Source organism: Dermacentor silvarum, chromosome 2 (genome assembly GCF_013339745.2).
Source record: "Dermacentor silvarum isolate Dsil-2018 chromosome 2, BIME_Dsil_1.4, whole genome shotgun sequence".
Lineage (NCBI taxonomy): Eukaryota > Metazoa > Arthropoda > Arachnida > Ixodida > Ixodidae > Dermacentor > Dermacentor silvarum.
In genome coordinates this window covers 3,827,483-3,844,199 of record NC_051155.1, presented here as the reverse complement: position 1 = coordinate 3,844,199, position 16,717 = coordinate 3,827,483, and the positions used below count along the sequence as shown (strand labels likewise).

General features: G+C 49.1%; 1 protein-coding gene across 1 annotated transcript in view; it reads left to right on the top strand.

The window, feature by feature from the left end:
* The window catches only part of LOC119441288 (probable ubiquitin carboxyl-terminal hydrolase FAF-X), a 540,581-nt gene that overhangs the window by 48,420 nt on the left and 475,444 nt on the right, over window positions 1-16,717 (top strand). The window contains 2 exon segments of the mRNA XM_049661116.1: window positions 5,283-5,355; window positions 5,357-5,389. Coding sequence (XP_049517073.1) covers window positions 5,283-5,355; window positions 5,357-5,389 — 106 coding nt within the window.

The window sequence follows — 16,717 nt, the reverse complement described above, 5'->3', positions numbered from 1 at the left end:
CGGAAAGAGTTTGATACTTCTCTCGAGGCGGCATGATGCAAACGGTGGCGGTGATAGAGCGACAAAACGCGTGGGTGTGCGGAGTTAGCCGAAGGTCACGCACATCATTTTTTGTGCGTGCCGCGCCTGCCGAGACGTCACCTCAGTGGTTTGCGTTTTCTTCTCTTCCACTCTACCAACATGTGAACATGTGATTCTGTTGGTGCGCGCTATTTGACACGTGTAGGCAGGTAATCTGCTTTATTTGCGACTGTTAGTACAGTAAAAGCTCGTCAATTCGACCCTCGTTAATTCGGAAAATCGCTTAATTCGGACATGATGTGGGGAGCACACGCTGCCACCTTCTCCCGCGGGCGCTCATCGTCTCTTGCGCACGGAGCGCACTCGGCGGGAGCCGGACGGACATCTCGTGAGTGCACAGCGCGCGCAGCGGGAGCCGGCGGACACGGGAGAGGTGCACTTTGCCCTCTCCAGGTTCTCGCTCGCCTCTCGCGACGCGCGTCCCCGCGCGGGAAGAGGGATAGTATCAGGCGGGCGAGGAGGACATTCCCCTCCCGAAAAGGTAAAAAGGTATAAAAGAGCGCGACCGAGAGACCCCCGGGCCTCTCTGACCTCGCTACACCTACCTGCCCATACGGATATACCCGCTGCAACCCGTGAGTGACTTCGTTTGCGTGACTACCACACGCGACGAGGCAAGCCTATTTTATTACTTATTATACAGAGCGGACTTCCCTCTGCAAGTGTGTTTTATGCCCACAGCAATAAACGTTGTTGAGTTGACTCGCTTGTTGCCTTATTCGCCCGAACCCTACGTAGCTGCGATTATACGCACTACGGGTTGGGGAAGACCCCCACAACGTCCTTTGGTCCTGGCAGGCGTTTGCATTATTTAATGTAATGAAACTCTCGTTAATTCGGACGTATTTGGCCACACATCGGTTAATTTGGACAACTCTCGGTGCTCGGCGAGCGCGCGCCGCAAATGTGCGACGCAAACGAGCCATAACTAGAGTGAACTCTACCATAACGGCGTTAGCGTCCACGTGGGTTGAGCCAACTTGAGATTTTCGGGTGGCCCAACGTCCAATTGAACGCCGCTGAGTGCTCTTTCAAATTACGAACTCCTCACGGGTAAGCGAGCGTGTTAAGACGCTTAGCATGTTTTTATTGGGCCTTTACGAGGAGCAGTTAGAATGCAGGCAGAGCTTGTGTGGACAAGGATGCGTGCATAAGCTAGGCTTGTGAGAGCGATAGCGAGGGTGACTTGGCATTACGGCGATGCACTTTCCCCTCACGCAACACCTCACCCGCTCTGCTCCGTCGAGGAGCGCTCATGCGTGCCATTCCAGCTCAATTGGTACGATTGCTTTGAAGGAGCTGGATGCGGTGAAAAAATCTGACAATTCTCTACTAAAGCCTAAGCATTCTTTGCCACCGGAAAGGCCATGGGTAGACACGCATAAGCTAGGAAAAGCAAGTAAGCAAAAGCGAAGTCACAGCCGAGCCAAACATTGCTCACGCATTAGTAGACAATTCTCAGAATTTCTGTAGCTTTTATTTAAGAAATACTGTGGATAGTTTTTCACCATCCTAGCAGTAGAGGGTTACATCATGTTCTTAACAAAAGAATGGAAAGCATTTGATGCTGGGGCTTGAATTCAGTTGGAGGGCAGTGAATTCCACTCGTCAATGGTTCATACAAAAAACTTGAATGTGTTATTTTTTAGAGCATATGGTCTAACATTTTTTGAAGGATTTAACCTTGCTGAGTGCTGGGGAGGTGACAGAATACAGCTGATACGTTTTTGACGGGACCGTAAAAAGAAAAGAAAGAAAAATGTAAGAACCGGGAAACGCAAGAGCTGAGAAACGGGGAAAATTGAGAAATGAGAGTAGTGGTAAACTGCACACAATTTTATTTTAATTTTTATGTTTTAAAAAAAGACGCAGTTTTTCCAGAGAGCCTGTGGGTTCTTGGTGTCTCACAGGAGACCAACCACAGCGGGTTCGAGCTTAGCGAGCTACAGGGCCGCATCAGCCGTCGCCTCCAGCACCGCTCACGCGCGAGCTCAGAGGCCGCAAAGGGCTACCGAGCGACGCACGAAAAAAACACGGTAAAGCCCTGAGTTGATGGAAACCGTTTATTGGGTCCGTCACGGCACCAGCACTGCACAAACGCCCGCGCGCGGGGAGCCAAAGCGGTCCCGCACCAGGGCAAAATACAATAACAGTGCCTATAGCACGTCGCGGTGAGAGCACAGGCTCAAGCTGGGACATGCCGCTAGGAAAAGTCCCGGCGGTTATGCTACTTACTCTGGCACTAACCAAGGAGATTGCCCGTGCTCTCGCATGGGTAATCTCCTTCGGCTTAGGCTTTCGGCAAGTGCGGCTCGGCGTGGTACGACCTCGCGCGAGCACTATGGCACCGCTTGTCGGCTTAGCGTCGGGAAAAGGATCAGCACAAAGTACGCGCTCCCCGCACGGGCAAAGGCACCGTGCGCGAGCCCCAATCCTAGTCACAAAGGTGTCGGCGGACGAGAGGAAAGCATGCACGTACCGTGCGCTGGTCCCGGAGAGAAGAGAGATCCACGCTCCGCTGCTAGCAGCCGAAACGCGGCCGCCTTGTGACGTCAGCGCCCCGCCCTCAGGGCAACCGCCGCTGTGCGCAGCGCTACCGCGGGAACCGGTTACGCAGGACGGGGAAAGCCGGAACGGCAGAACAGGTGAAACCCCCGCGCAATGGCGCCGGCACTCCCTCAATCCTCACAAGTCGATGCATCGATTGCGATAGCAAGTTAGTAGACAGCTATACAAAGTAAGTACAGCGTGCACAGGCAAACATGAACACATCACACTCAATGAGCGGGGGCACTTGCTATCAAAACGCTGGCGTGAGGAGGCGCCGCAGTGAGCGATGTGACCTTCGTGCTGTCTGTCGCTTCAATGCAACTGAGCGCCGAGAACACACAGCACGGATAAAGCTACGAGCCGCCGATGCACTTTACACTGATTTGACTTTGCCCCCGACGCAGATCGCTTTCAAGATACGGCCTGTGCGCGGTCCATATCTTGAAGGCGTGCTTCCTCCCCGCTTTTCTTTTTTTTGTGCGTAAGGCTTAGGCTTGACGGCCAACGCCCTTTTGATTGCCCCGTACGGCTGGGCTTCGGCGGTACCAGGACAGCAGAAACAGGACAATGCACAATAGAAATAACAAGCACAACAATGTTTATTGCTCCAGAGGATTCACGAGGAAGCAGGGGTAGGTTCGACCGCGACGTTTGCCGGGGTCGGTTGTGGGGCGAACAATGGCAGGGTGCGACAAAGGATGGGAACGAGACGTTACCTGAGCTCCTTCGTTCGTCGTGGCTCGCAGTCTTCTTCTTGTACCCCCGTTCGCCATCCGTGCCGATCTCGACCTTGTTCTTGGCACGGTCCAGTGGGCACGCCGCTCCGTGTACACGTCACCGCTACGTGTGCAACTGGTTGCCGAGAGGGTTGCCCCACCGTGCGAAATGCCGTACGGCTACCCGCACGGGAAGAGGGAAAAAGGTTGTCCACTCTCCTGCTTCTGTGAGCGCACGAAAGAACACGGGAAAATATGAACCTCATAATTCCCACAAGGTCATCAGCTATATCATAGACATAAATCAAGAATAAAGTGATCTAAGACCGACCCTTAGGGCGCTCCTGACAGTACAGTCCTGGTGACCACTTGCTGGTGCTTCAGGTACAGTGGAACTCGCAGTGTTGACGTGAAATAATGACAAAATGCTGTAAAACATACAGGTTGGCATTTTTCGGGCTTCCATCAAGTTTCCGGAAACCAAGTGCGGAAGCCCAACTTGCACATTTCCACTTGCTCGTGAAAGATGACCTGCACGAGTTCCTTCGAGATGCCCAGACATGTTGCAATGGCTTCCTGTATCACTCGGTGATGCGCCATGCTCATGTGCACTTTTTGTGACATTCTCGTCTGTGGGAACTCTGCGGGGATGCCCTACATGTGGTTCTACACTGATAGACTGTTGCCCATGTTTAGATTCGTTCACGAGCCATTTCACTGTCGCATACAAAGGAGCAGCGTCGTGTAAGGTGTGTTGCATGTCCTCATGAGTTTCTTTGGCGGTCATAGCTCTCCGGAACGGATATCAAATCTCTGCGCTATCAGCGATGCGCTGCTCACTTACAGATACCTCTATGTTTCCTCATAATTCCACCTGCAAAGCAAGACATGAAATGTGGCAGGCAGTGCATACGAAACTTGCTATCGAACATGCTACAGTTTCATAACTATGAACTACTTCCTTCTAGATCAGGCGCAAAACTTTCCAGCTGACCCTCGAATAATGAACAAACTTAAACACTGTTTGGCCGTTTTCTTTACGCCATCATTGTTGCTTCTAGAATTGTACGCTGCACAACAGTGAAAATTTTAATGTTTTTTTTTTACACTTTCTCTGTGCTGAAAAAAAAATTAATTTGTTCCTAGTCTGTCTGAATTTCTTCCTAGCCTTACATCTGTAATAGGAAGTGCTCCGTGGAAAAGTAAAGTACTCACCTTGTGTGTTAGTGAAATAAAGTTCCTAAAGTATGGGTACTGTATTGACCAGTCATGTGCTCTAACATCCGAGTGTGTTGGAGATGCAGCACAGTGTGACAGTTGCAGCACTTATGGGCAAAGGCTCACTGCAAGACTTTTATAGTATGTGCACCCAATGCACTAGGGCTAACCGGTTAGCGGTCCACCAAGCATCAGATCGAGAAGTTGGAGGAGCAAAGGTCCCACGTAACCAACTCGTTGCATGCCTGTGAGCATTTGCCGCAGTGATGAAGTGCTCACTCGGGAGGCTAACTGGCCTCCCAAGTGGCCCCTGACTGGCCACTCGGGAGGCCAGTCAGGGCGTGGCTCAGGACATATGCCCGCGTGGTCTGTGCAGGAAATATGCTCCATCACGCTAGTCCACCATGTTGCCACTAGGGCGGCAGTTCCCAGAGATGGGGCTAAGCACCAAACGTGATGAGGCGCGGGCAAGGCACCTTGATCCCCACATTCCCCCCTCCTAAAGACCAAGGCCAGCCGGCAAGTTTGGCTCGGCCAAAAGGGCCTAAGCGCACAGGGCAAAGTTCAAGTGGGTGTCATTGTCAGCACCAGGACAGACACAGCAGTTCAAAGAGGCGAATATGTTGCTTCACTTCATGAGAGTAGGACCTGCCGATTTCACCAATGTCTCGCCCATCGTCCATTTTTCATTATCATCCATTTCCTTTGCCCTTACAGGTTCCACTCGTACAATGGAACACGGCCCTCGGATTCAGTGCCTCCGGGATCTCAGATTCCAGATGACCAAGTGTTTTGCCCGTCCTGTTGACACCAGGACGCCCAAGGTGGGTCACAATACACACTTTGCATGACCGTTTATAGAGCTTATTTCTCTGAGCGCGGATCTCATAAAGGGTTTCTCCTACTCCCCATGGCCACATAGTTTCATCACCTCCCCCAGAGCCAACTTAACCTTGTGCCTTTCTAATGCCATCACACTCTTTATTTTGCGGGTGTTGCTGCTGCTGGTTTTCTGTGTGGTGCATGCAACAATTGCCTTTGGGAGAATGGCTCCTTCGAGAAGAAGGGCTTGTAAGTGTTGTCTGAATTTTATTTGATCTTTCTGTAGCATGCATCGCTGTAATATACCGTATTTACTCGCATAATGAACGCACTTTTTTCCCAAAAAATATACCGTATTTACTCGAAAATAGGCGACTCCGAGTCTGAAGTCAGAAAACAAAACAAAAAAACCTTGCCTCGAATGTAGGCCGAACAAAAAAAGCCAGAACAGTGTTCACAAAATGAAAACAGCATTTATTGAATATGAACATGCCGAGCTCATTCTACATCATCATCGCTGCTAGCCTTGTCGCTATCTTCTTTATTGCTGCCATTTTCAAACAGTACACTATATTCAGTATCATCAAGCGCATTAGAGATGCTGCACTTTTTGAAGAACGCACGATCAAAGTTCCTGCGTTAATGTCAACCTCCTTGCGGCGCACGCAAATAGCATCTCCCGTTGCCCCCCTGCAACGACGGATGTTTTTCCTATCGATGCCGAAGTCCGCCCGGCTTGAACGTTTGACGATGCCTCTATGGCTAGCACAACTGTTCGTAGTGGCACTATACTGGTGTCGCCTGTTTGGAGCCATTGCGATAACACCACGCCGCACACTGATACTACACGATTGATCCCTCTAATGACGGACGTTTTTCTAATCAATGCCGAAGTCCCACCTGGCTTGAATGTTTGACAATGCCTCTACGGCTAGCACAACTATTCGTTAGTGGCACTATACCGGTGTCGCCTGTTTGGAGCCATTGCGATAACACCACGCCACACCACTGATACTACACGATTGACCCCTCTAATGACGGACGCTTTCTAATCAATGCCGAAGTCCCACCCGGCTTGAACGTTTGACAATGCCTCTACGGCTAGCACAACTATTCGTTAGTGGCACTATACTGGTGTCGCCTGTTTGGAGCCATTGCGATAACACCACGCCACACACTGATACTACACTCTACGGCTAGCCATTGCGATAACGCCATGCCGCACGCTGATACTACATCATTGCCCCCTCCAATGACGGACGTTTTTTTAATCAATGCCGAAGTCCCGCCTGGCTTGAACGTTTGACGATGCCTCTACTGCTAGCACAACTGTTCGTTAGTGGCACTATACTGGTGTCGCCTGTTTGGTGCCATTGTGATAACGCCATGCCGCACGCTGATACTACATCATTGCCCCCTCCGACGACGGACATTTTTCTAATCGATGCCGAAGTCCCACCCGGCTTGAACGTTTGACAATGCCTCTATGGCTAGCGCAACTATTCGTTAGAAAGCGGCACTATAGTGGTCACCTGTTTGGTGCCATTGCGATAACGCCACGCCGCACGCTGATACTACACCATTGCCCCCTCCAATGACGGATGTTCTTCTTATCGATGCTGAAGTCCCACCCAGCTTGAACGTTTGACAATGCCTCTACGGCTAGCACAACTATTCGTTAGAAAGCGGCACTATAGTGGCGTCACCTGTTTGGTGCCATTGCGATAACGCCATGCCGCACGCTGATACTACATCATTGCCCCCTCCAATGACGGACGTTTTTTTAATCAATGCCGAAGTCCCGCCTGGCTTGAACGTTTGACGATGCCTCTACTGCTAGCACAACTGTTCGTTAGTGGCACTATACTGGTGTCGCCTGTTTGGTGCCATTGTGATAACGCCATGCCGCACGCTGATACTACATCATTGCCCCCTCCGACGACGGACATTTTTCTAATCGATGCCGAAGTCCCACCCGGCTTTGAACGTTTGACAATGCCTCTATGGCTAGCGCACCTATTCGTTAGAAAGCGGCACTATAGTGGTCACCTGTTTGGTGCCATTGCGATAACGCCACGCCGCACGCTGATACTACACCATTGCCCCCTCCAATGACGGATGTTCTTCTTATCGATGCTGAAGTCCCACCCAGCTTGAACGTTTGACAATGCCTCTACGGCTAGCACAACTATTCGTTAGAAAGCGGCACTATAGTGGCGTCACCTGTTTGGTGCCATTGCGATAACGCCATGCCGCACGCTGATACTACATCATTGCCCCCTCCAATGACGGACGTTTTTTTAATCAATGCCGAAGTCCCGCCTGGCTTGAACGTTTGACGATGCCTCTACTGCTAGCACAACTGTTCGTTAGCGGCACTATAGTGGCGTCGCCTGTTTAGTGCCATTGTGATAACACCATGCCGCACACTGATACTACATCATTGCCCCCTCCGACGACGGACATTTTTCTAATCGATGCCGAAGTCCCACCCGGCTTGAACGTTTGACAATGCCTTCGCTGCTAGCACAACTGTTAGTTAGAAAGCGGCACTATAGTGGCATCACCTGTTAGGTTATTACGATAACGCCACGCCGCATGCCGATGCTACACCATACAGATACTACCAATACTACTGATACGTCGCTCGTGTACTTCACTTGGCTACTCGCGCCGCTAGTAGTGGCTGCGATACTGACTTTTCTAGATGGCGCTAACTATGCACATATTTACAGTCGACGTCCGATTTCCCGGACGCCCGAAATTCCGGACATGCCTGATTTCCCGGACTCATCTGTGGCACCGTCAAGTTCCCCATAGAGTCAATGTATTAAAAGGTCCGAAATTCCGGACGCTTATAGCCTTCGCCATCCGATTTCCCGGACTTTTTACTGTTAACCGCCGACCCAAAGTCACCACCGACGCCGCCATTTTGGTTGTTTTCATATCCTCGAACCCACCATACTCACATCGCAGGTGTGGCCAGCAGCACCGCCGCACCGCGCCGCGGCTGCCGTAACCTCGAAACCGCACGTGTCAATCCGTTGCCAGCCGTAGCTTATCCGAGCCAAACCTCACTGTGTTCGTTCACGTGTTGTTTTGTCAGCTCTGCGGTCGTGTCTGCGGTTGATCGTTTGCTGCTGCGCGCTATCTTCAGTGATCACGTTTCCCGACCTTCAGCATCCACCGAGTTCCTAGCTGTTTAGTGCTGCGCTTTTCGTCGAGCGGATTCGCCGAGCTCGGAGTTGACGCGAGCACTGATTACACTGTCATCGGTGTACAGCGGCAACATGACGTTGACTGAAATTAAGGCAGACATGATCGCGGGCAAGCGGACCGTGCAAAAGAAAATAAGCGACTTCTTTGCGCCCAAGTGCTGACCTATGAGATAGCGCCGGCCACGTCGTTTTTTTTTTTCTTTTTTAATAAACGGCTCTTTTCAGAGCCACCTAAACGATGCATTGGCTGAATAGCAATGGAAATCTTGTACTCCGGCCGTGACCCTCTCCGTCAGCGAAAAATACCTACCAAAAAGGTGCGTTTTCACGTGCATTCGTTTTTCCGGACTGCCCGATTTTCCAGACGTTTTCGCGGTCCCTTGAGGGTCCGGGAAATCGGACGTCGACTGTATCAGTTTGAGTTAAAAACTGGCATGCTTTTCAATATCCTCGAATCTAAGCCGACCATAGAGTTTCATATATGATTATTTAAAAAAAGACTATCGGCCTAGATTCGAATAAATATGGTATGCAAAGTTAGGGGGTGTGTTTATTATGCAGGGTAAAAGTTTGAGTGATTTTTTTTCCACGGCCACCTCTAAAAAAGTCGCAGTAGGCGAACCATCATTTGCGATGGCAAATGTTTAGACAGCTATATGAAGTGTGGGATCTCACACGTGCTCTTAGGACAAAGGAAAGACAACACAATAGTACAAACAATCAAAAGGGCATTTATTTCGCCTTTTATCACGCTAATGCCTGCTAGCCGAATTACTACGCCAATGGACGCGTGACAAATCGAGGAAGTCCGACTCACTGCGACCGCATAGCGAGCGAATATGTTCGCCCCGTGCTAGACTCCATCGCCAGTCGTTCACGTGTATGGTCACGCGAACGGTGGCGCGTTCAAACGATTCGAGTTCGTCCATTCCGGTGGCCTGCAGCGCGAAGCGTTCGTGCTGCCCCATGCAAAAGAGGAACACCCTGCTTCCTCGTGGGCCCGAGTAACCCTGCCGTTAGGTGGCGTTAGCAGTGCAACACCTGCTCCATCTCTCGTAACATCTACGCCAACTGCCGCCAGCGCTTAGCTACACGAGGAAGGCGGATTCCAGGAGACACCAGAGCCGTGCGGAGAAAACATCAGGGGACGCGTGAGAGTTGCGCATCCCCACGGAAGTAAGGATAGTAGTTTTATCGGGCCGTGTAAACTTCCTAAGTAACTTAAGGGGGGACGCGGGGATGAGATCGCGAAAATCGCGAGAAAAATCTATTTTTGGGAAACCACGCGTTTCGGTATCTGCAACGCCTAATCTACGCTGTATCAAAATGGTTTGGCTGAAAACGCACTAAAAGTGTCCGAAAAAAATTAATTTGTCAGTGTGCAGGGCGAGAAAACAGCTTTAAATTCTGCAATATCACCGCAATTCATGGAGCCATATCTCGTATTTCCCACCACCAAGCGCCGCCATCTTGGTATCGTTCGAAAGCTCAAAGTTTTGATGTTCTGCTTCTCAATTCGTCGGTCGTTGCCATCTTGTGACAACCGCACAAACACAAAAGAAGTGCGGGTCTGCTGGAGATAGTCACACAGGCCCTCCGATGAAAGTGGGCCTCCGATTGGCTGCCGTGCTGAAAGGTGTCTCCCCATTGGTTACTGCTGCGGCAGCGGGCAAGATGGCGACCGCAGTTGTCTGCTTCGCAAACCACGCCGGTGTCTTCACTTGACACGCACAATTCGGATTTCTGAGAGCTCCCAGGTTAGTGATGTATCGTCGCTCGTTCGAGAAGAAATTTTGGACGAAGCACACTTTTGGAATACGGAAGTGCGAGCCTCCTACGGCGATTAGCGGGAGAAGCAGAGGAGCACCCGACTGAACGTGCCGCGCTACCTTGCACCATGAATTACGTGCCGTGCTATCTTGCACCATGTGACTCCATCAGCGAAACCGACAATCGCCCTGTGCCATCGGCACCGACAATGCAGTCGACGGAAGACTCGTCAATGGAGGCTCCGTTGAAGGACACAAGATCCCGCGCCTCGGCGTACGGCCACGCTAATCATCTGAGATCGTATCGACGCGGGTCGAAGGTCACCATCGCCGACAAAGACGGTGTACTCAGTTTCTGATGCATCGTGCGACACGGACACGCCGCCTCCGAGCGAGCCCCAACCGCCGACGCGCTACAGTGTGATAACCGAAGATTCACCGGACAAATAGTCGCCCGAATGGCGCACCATTCAGACACGCCTCGAGCCGCGTTTCGTGTCAGCGGTGACGGCAGAAGCACAAGCATGCAGCGTTCGCGACTCTCTTCGCACGGTGTCCGCAACTGACTGGAAGGTCAATTTGATGGACTAGCCAGGCTATGAAATTTTCAAAGCCCACAAAACGAAGAGGCAAAGGTGCAAGAAGATGCCTGACAGCAATGATGCCAAAAATTACCAGCCCGATGCGTTCTAATAAACCTGCACTGCTTGCAAAACTTTGCAGCTCTTTTTCTCAATTGTGTTTTTTTTTGTCGGTCACCTTGCTCATGGAAAGCATAGCACAACAATGGCTGGACTGATTTTGATCCAGTTTGTTGTGCTGTGTTCCATAAACTGTGCTGCACATCAAGACAGTCTTGAAATGTTCATTTATCTTTCCATTATTTAATTATTTCAGATAACTGTATTTACACGATTGTAAGTCGCCTCGAATGTAGGTCGACCCCCCCAAAATTGCATGTCTCAAAAAAAAAAGGGGGGGGGGGGGGAGAAAAACCACGCGAGTGCATTTCACTCAAGGGAAATTTATTGATGGGGTTGCTAAGACTACTCATCGTCACTAGAGTTGACCTCACTGGTACTGCTGCCATCATAGCTGCTGCAGTCCCACAGCACGTCGTCATCAAGTGTGAGTCCACACTTTGCGAACGACCGCACCACGACATACCGCACCACGACATCGCGCGGTACAGCCGCCCACGCAGAGAGGACCCATCCGCACACAGTAGCCAGGGAGGCCAAATTTTCTTGCGCTGAAGCCACCACTGCCGCACCACACGTTCACTGACTCCAGACTTGCACTTCGCTGTGCAGTTGTTAGTTTCCTCAACATGGAGGATAGCAGCCCATTTGAACGCTGCTTAGAACGAGTGCCGAAAGTTCTTGGCACTCATGACAGGCGTGACGATTCAGCACAACAGAAGAAGTGACAGATGCGCGTGGCCGTCGAAAACAATCGTATCTCAAACAAAAGCTCTTCCGCCAACTACTAATACCCCCAAACGACGGCTCTTCTGCCAACTACCAATACCCCCCTAACAGCGGCTCTTCCGCCAGCTACCAATACCCCCCTAACGGCGGCTCTTCCGCCAGCTACCAATACCCCCCTAACGGCGGCTCTTTCGACAGCTACCAATACCCCCCAAACGGCAGCTCTTCCATGATCGATGCTCCCACAAGAGCCGTGCGCTCGCGGTGCGCGCAATCAAAATGTATGCAATACGGTAAATTAATACGCTACGCTTCTACCGTAACCATAAAAACGTCGGTGCAAAGTTGTAACCACACCATAGCGCCCCTGATTTCTCGTTTCTCTTGCCGTTACTAGCAGTACACGGTTCGGTTTCGATTCTAAGTCGACCCCCCAACTTTGGATTGCCAAATTTGAAAAAATGGATCGATCTACAATCGTGTAAATACGGTAACTTCATGGCTCTATGCGGTGAAACACAAGTCACATGCATATCATGTTGAGTAAAAAATTAGGAGGTCGCTAAAAAAAAAATCTAACACTGTCTTGATATAGATTAGACATTTGGGCAAACATACAAAGTATTCCCAGTTCCGTACCATGTTTTGTTACTGTGCCAGGCTGTCCACGAGCAAGGAACTTGTAAACTTTTGTAAATTCTTATAAAACAAAAACTAATGAAGATATCCTAATGAAATTTTAGATTTGCCTCTCTATTGCAATGTACAGTGTGTGTGCCAAATTTCAGCCCTTTCTGCCAAGAAACAAAAAAAGCTATTTTTCATCCCCTCCTCCTCCCTTAACCAGCATGGTTTCAGCGTGCGCAGACAAACATGAACACATCACACTCGATGACCACTGATACTCGCTGTCAAAACGCTGGCATGAGGAAGCGCGGCAGCAACAGCGAGTGAAGTGACCTTCGTGCTGCTTCAATGCAAACTGAGCGGTGTTAACGGAGCACGCGCAAAGGTATCGTCGCACATTGCTTTCAAGATAAGGCGGCCGCGCTGCCCCCTCCTTCCACTCTCCTCCCCTCCCTTGAACGAGGAGGGAGACAGAGCTGCGATCGTCGGCGCCGAGAGCAAAAATCCGCCTACAGTGTCCATATGCTTGCCATCGCAATAAAGGTAGGACAAGCGTACCCACCAGACGCCATATCGGACGCCGAATCCTGCCGTGTCTCTCCTATTTCACAGCAGCAAGTTCAGGGTGCGTTTATTACGCGGGAGAAAAAAAATCTAAATTTTTGACCACTAAAGTTGGGAGTGCGTTTATTACGCGATAAATACGGTAATTTGCAGGCACAATTGTCATAGACTGATCTATGCAGCGTGCTTGCCTCAATGTACACCACAATGTAAGCAAGTCATAGAATTCAGCACTCTGCGATGGGTGATAAAAAGTGTTGCAACATAGCTACAAGCAGCCCAAGTCCACTGTTAGGGGGAGCTAGGTAATTGCCCAGCGTTCAAACAAGTCAAGACAAGTCAACCGAGAGCCTTGCGAACTCTCCAGTCGGAATACCCTTGAGTCATTGACCACTACCCTCCCCTCTCTATGGCGACTAAGAAAAGTGTGAACTGGACGAGTCTCCATGCTACGCCCGCACATTATCAGTGAGCACCACTGCACTGTGGAAGTAATGCGCAACGTAACAGACAAAGGGTACTCTGCGCGGCCTTCTATGTGCCGGCATGCCCAAAGTCACCCAAATCAAGACCCTATTGGCTCCCTCCCGCAGCTCGTGTAGGAGCCAATCATGATCGAGAAATTCGATCCTGATCTGGTGCGCTTGCTACCAAAAATGCGCCGCGTGACACTCACATTAGACTTTCATGAAGTTGTGCCAGTTCAGCTCTGCTTTTTTAGCTTTATGGAGTAGTCGCTTTTATCAAATTACCACTTATATTGAATTTTTTGGCCATCGCGTTCACTTCGTTATAACGAGGGTTTGCTGTATATGTTTTAAAACAGTCGGGAATATCAGGCCAAGGCCTCTGGTATCTTTTGCTTCATGGTGCTGGAACTCCCATGTCTACTGATCCCCGGTCACAACAGTATCTTTCGGTCAGCTCATCTATCCAGTCAAACATGTTTGCAGTAGTGGTTCCACCGTTATTGTGAATCAACCAGTTAAACATCTCATCCTCGCACATTTTCGGACTCGAGTACTGTAGCATGATAACATGGTAAACTTCTTATACAAAGCAAGTTCCACCAAGGGTGGAATCATGAATGTACAATATTTACATGATTCTAATGCGCCCTCGAATCAAATGCGCGCCCAATTTTTGCGGGCTTACAAGGTGACAATAAACGTGCACCTGATTGTAATATGCACCTGAATGTGCATGCACCAATGCACCCAAGTGTGACATGCACCTTACTGTAAAATGCACCTGATTTTAAATATATATATATTGACCCTTATTGAGACGATCCCATGGGCGCTGTCATGTTTGATCACGTGGCGCCGAGTCCACTGCTTGCCTCAACTGCCTTCGTTGCCTCCGTGTTGACGCAATGGATGTGTATGACGCTGGTGCAGCTTAGTAAACCTCTGTTTCGAGAGATATCGTAGATGGTGACTGGGTAAACGACACAAAGCTTTGGCCACAGTTTCAAAGAACGTATAAAAGCACTTTCGAAGCTGATTAAGCTGTCCAAATGGCGTGAGCAGCATAGTATTCTATTAATATTATTCAAGATACCCCCAAAGGCCCTCATTATGAGGGTATTACATGGGGAGGGGGTCACAGGTTCAAGTTCAAGTTTATTGCTTCATTAGTGGTACATATATGCAGTAGAAAATATACAGAATGAGGTCCCACAGTTAGAAACTGCAGCGGGACCTCTTGTTCTTGGTTACATAATATTATATAAATAAAATGGCGTCAATTGCGGTTATGAACAAAGAACGAATTACACAATTTCTAGAATGTTAAAGCAATACAAGTTATGGCAACACATCACAACATAAAAAATGTGCATAATAAGCAGCATAAAAAATTCATCAAAGAAATGCAGTTTACAAGGTACTAATATAAGCTCTCAGTGAACGTTGGTATGACGATAATGTAGGTGAGGATTTCACGTGAGCAGGCAAGTTATTCCACATTTTCACACTAGCAAAACCAACAGTTAGTTGGCCGTAGTTGCTGCGTGATTTTGGAAGTAAAAGGTTATTTTGTAAAGAGAACCTGGTAGTGTTAGGATTAGCAAGACTATTCCTGCCAATGATATAATGTAATTGTGGATTTTTAAGTAGGCGGTAAATAACAATGCTGTGGTTGTACCAGATAACTTTATTTATTGTGAGGAGATTTAACTCAGTGAAAACGGGGGTAACATGAGCGTTATATGGAGCCAAAGCAATTATATGGACAGCGTTATTTTGGATGTGCTGATACAGTAATTTAAATGGCTATAAATAAAGGCATAATACAATGTCAGGAGAGTGTGCTTTTGAAAGTAGTGTCTGGCCTTTAAAAGCACCCTGATACCATAAGCGGCTTTCTTTTTTATGAAGCTGACATGCAAATTAAACTTTAGAAAGGAGTCTAATTGAATACCTAAAAATGAGCACTCATTAGATGGTAATATTGGGTGGGAAGCTATGTACAGTGGTGGAAGGTTAGGGCGAGGTTTATTGTGTGAACTAAAGACCATAAACTTCGTTTTCTGAGGGTTAATTAGCAATTTATTTTTTTTGCACCAACTACTGATATTATTTAGTTCATCATTTAAACGCTCAGTTAGCGTACAGATGTCGTTATGGGAAGCGTAAACAGTGGTGTCGTCCGCGTACAAAAGACATTCTGTAGAAGTTAGACAGTTTGGGACATCATTAATGAAGATTAGAAATAAGAGGGGGCCGAGTATGGACCCCTCTTATTGGTCACAGATTGGTCACAAGCATTGGTCACAGATTATACTTATACACCGTACTACAGTCGAATCCCCCTACAACAGGGGTTCTCAAGCATGTTCGTTCCGGGGCACCCTGCTAAGCTCCATGAAGCGCCAAGGACACCCCCCCCCCCCCCCCCCCGAATTAACTGAATAAAAATGTCCTAATTAAACTAATGGGTAATGGAAGTTCTGTGGATCGAGCACACCTCTTGTTCGCCGTTTGAGCCACTTAATTGGTGAGCGCGGGACCACAGAAAATTTATCAGTGGCTCGTGGAACCCCGAGCAGGGGCCTGCGGAACCCACTTTGAGAACCCATGCCCTACAACAAATGCCGCTACAATGAAATTTCCACCAGAAACAAGATTTTCCGATTCCCCGTCAGCTGCCCATAGAAAGTAATACAAAAAAGTTCCTTAATAACGACGGCGTTTTATTCGGTATTTCCGTTTCAACGAACACTTCGAGAACGAAATTTGGTCAAGCGGACAACTGATGCTGGACGTGCAGATGCATAGTCACAATAAAGCAGCATAGCTCTAGAGCTTTTATGGAAGTTGCCGCACATTAAATCAACACTTCTGTGCCCGCTTTGGTAACATTGCAGCTGTGGCGTTGCTTGAGATCGCGGGTTCTGCCACTACGGCGTGCCTGATAATCCGATTGTGGTTTTGGCATCTACAGCCCCATAATTTAGTTAAAGTGTAACACTTTTGTCATGATGCGAGGTGTCATGTGAGGCAATGATAATGATAACCTTCGTGGAGGTTATGAACAATGGTGCACAAGAACACTTCAAGCATATGGCCTCAGCTGCTCTGCTCAGCTGCTCAGCTGCTCCGCTCGTTCGAGCTGAGCGCGAGAGTAGAACGGCGACAAGACAGCAAGAACGGTGGCAAGAGCAACAGCGTCTATGATAGTGCATAAATAAATGTGGGCAACCACAAGTCATCAGGTGA